This window comes from Egretta garzetta, unplaced genomic scaffold (assembly GCF_000687185.1).
Source record: "Egretta garzetta isolate BGI_Z169 unplaced genomic scaffold, ASM68718v1 scaffold119, whole genome shotgun sequence".
In the NCBI taxonomy this organism is placed as follows: domain Eukaryota; kingdom Metazoa; phylum Chordata; class Aves; order Pelecaniformes; family Ardeidae; genus Egretta; species Egretta garzetta.
Genome location: NW_009260794.1, coordinates 80,545 through 83,490, shown reverse-complemented (window position 1 = coordinate 83,490; position 2,946 = coordinate 80,545). Strand labels below are relative to the sequence as shown.

The 2,946-nt window shown below is 48.4% G+C and overlaps 1 protein-coding gene across 1 annotated transcript; it reads left to right on the top strand.

Annotated features, from left to right (window-relative positions):
- Positions 1-229: 229 nt before the first annotated feature.
- Positions 230-1,165, top strand: LOC104133341 (olfactory receptor 14J1). The gene has a single exon (XM_009646733.2). The coding sequence runs from the start codon at positions 233-235 to the stop codon at positions 1,163-1,165; it is 933 nt and encodes a 310-aa protein (XP_009645028.1). The 5' UTR covers positions 230-232.
- Positions 1,166-2,946: the final 1,781 nt, after the last annotated feature.

The window sequence follows — 2,946 nt, the reverse complement described above, 5'->3', positions numbered from 1 at the left end:
CTCAAGAAGCCACATGAAGAGACCTGGCTGCTCATGGTACACACAAGCAACGCACAATGAAGCTCAAGTCAGGAACCTGAATGAAAGTTTCTTTTAGGGAAGGAAAAAGTGTGGAATTGTCACATGCAGGACAGTCTACAAGTAATTGCATAGGCTTTTCTCAGAGAAGCCTGTCCTAACTTGTCCACTGTTCTTTCCTCTGTGAGCAGTGCCCCCTGCCCAGAGGCAGCAGATGTCCAACAGTAGCTCCATCACCCAGTTCCTCCTCCTGGCCTTCGCAGACACACGGGAGATGCAGCTCTTGCACTTCTGGCTCTTCCTGGGCATCTACCTGGCTGCCCTCCTGGGAAATGGCCTCATCATCACCGTTGTAGCCTGCGACCACCGCCTCCACACCCCCATGTACTTCTTCCTCCTCAACCTCTCCCTCCTCGACCTGGGATCCATCTCCACTACTCTCCCCAAATCCATGGCCAACTCCTTCTGGGACATAACAGCCATCTCATATGTAGGATGTGTTGTCCAGCTCTTTATGTTTGTATTTTTGCTTTCAGCAGAGTATTTTCTCCTCACTGTCATGTCCTATGACCGCTATGTTGCCATCTGCAAACCCCTGCACTATGGGACTCTCCTGGGCACCAGAGCTTGTGTCCACATGGCAGCAGCTGCCTGGGGCAGTGGCTTTCTCAGTGCTGTGCTACACATGGCCAATGCATTTTCACTCCCCCTCTGCAAGGGCAATGCCTTGGATCAGTTCTACTGTGAAGTCCCCAAGATCCTCAAGCTCTCTTGCTCAAACTCCTATTTCAGGGCAGTTGGGCTTATTGTAGTCAGTGTCTGTTTAGCACTTGGCTGTTTTGTTTTCATTGTGGTGTCCTATGTGCAGATCTTCAGGGCTGTGATGAGGATTCCCTCTGAGCAGGGACGACACAAAGCCTTTTCCACGTGCCTCCCTCACTTGGCCGTCGTCTCTCTGTTTCTCAGCACTGGCATATTTTCCAACCTGAAACCCCCTTCCACCTCTTACCCATCCCTGGACCTGGTGGTGTCATTTCTGTACTCAGTGGTTCCTCCAGCAGTGAACCCCATCATCTACAGCATGAGGAACAAGGAGCTCATGGATTCCCTGAGGAAACTGATGACTGAGTTTTTTCAGAGGAAATGAACTGTCTACCTTCTTCTGCATATTACTCATAATGTAGCTCCTCATAGGCCCAGCCTGTTTTCTGACTGACTTTTTTTTTTCCTACCTGTGATCGTGTTTTCCACAAAGGAATGTCACTGGTCCCACCATTTCTACCTCAGTATCTATTAGTCTTGTGTGACCCGGAGACTTTCAGAAGCCACAATCTCTGTGCATTTAAATAAAATAGAGTACACTCCACTGACTTGCTTGCCCAAGATCCTTCCTCAGACCTTCTCTGGAACTGCAGTAGCAGTGCACGTGTGCAGAGGTGGAGGGGAAAAAAGTCCCAGCACAGCAGCACAGCCAAGGAGAAATGGTTCTTGCTTTTTCAAAATCTGCTCTTTCCAACTCCACACTCTCCTTCTGAGCCCTTCTGTTAGTTTAAGTTCTGAGTGCTCCTGTAGCTTGGTCACAGTCCTGCTTTGAGAAGTCCTGTGGCCACAAGCTGGCACTGGCAATGGGCATTTTTGTGACAGAGGTGGCCTCCATAACAGTATTTCTGTCATAAATTTTTCTATCATTGCAATTTTTATTTAGCCAGCCTGCCTTCTATGTCACCCATCAATGGGAAATAAGTCATAGCTGATACTGCACTGTGGTACTCTAAAACTCCTACCTTCGCGGCAAGTGGATACAGTCACTGCACAATCCATGGCCTCGAGGCTCTGTTCACACATTCTGGTGCAGAATGTGAGATTTCACATTCGAACTTTCTCACTTCACTGACAGGTGTGTGAGAATCGCACATGGCTGCCAGATTTTCGTATACCTACATAACATATGGTATGTATTTTAAGATATTTGTAACAAACACATTTGGCATTCACTTTCAGGTTCTTTGGCCCAAGCTTCAAACTACAAATTATTTAAAAATAATACAAAAAAAACCAAAAGAAAAAGTGTTCATGTTTTCTGCCAAAACATGACTTTTTTCTTCCATAGTCACATGGACTACACTGACTATCATGTCATCCACCGTCAGTGCCTCTTCATCTCTCCAGTTCATTATTGCCAATGAGTTGGCATACGATGCGATGCGCTCCGTACCACCTTCCGCCACATGAGTCGTGTGCACCGGACTCCATCTGGATCTTTGGGGAAGTGGTCATGGTTCAGGTCATTATAAACCACTTCCAGGACAACTAATTCCCTCAGGTACTGGGTACCTCTCACCACGGTGGTCCAGTTGCCTAGGCAATATATGACATTGTCCTTGAAGGGATATCTTTCCTTCATGGCTGACAGGAGTCGCCTCCAGAGGCTGAGGACTTGTGCCCCTTTTCATAGAATCATAGAATGTTTTGGGTTGGAAGGGACCCCTAGAGGTCACCTTGTCCAACCCCCCTGCAGTGAGCAGGGACACTGCTAACCAGATCAGGTTGCTCAGAGCTGCGTCCAACCTGGCCTGGAAAGTTTCCAGGGATGAGGCCTCCACCACCTCTCTGGGAAACCCCTGCCAGTGTTTCACCACCCTCAGTGTAAAGAATTTCTTCCTTAGATCCAGTCTAAACCTACCCTGCTTCAGTTTAAAACCATCACCCCTTGTCCTGTCACAGCTGGCCCTACTAAAAAGATTTTCCCCATCTTTCCTATGGGCTCCCTTTAAGTACTGAAATCAGGTCGCAATCAGGTCTGCCCGCAGCCTTCTCTTCTCCAGGCTGAACACCCCCAATTCTCCCAGCCTGGCCTCATAGCAGAGGGGCTCCAGCCCTTGGATCATTTTAGTAGCCCTCCTCTGGCCCCGCTCCAACAGGTCCATG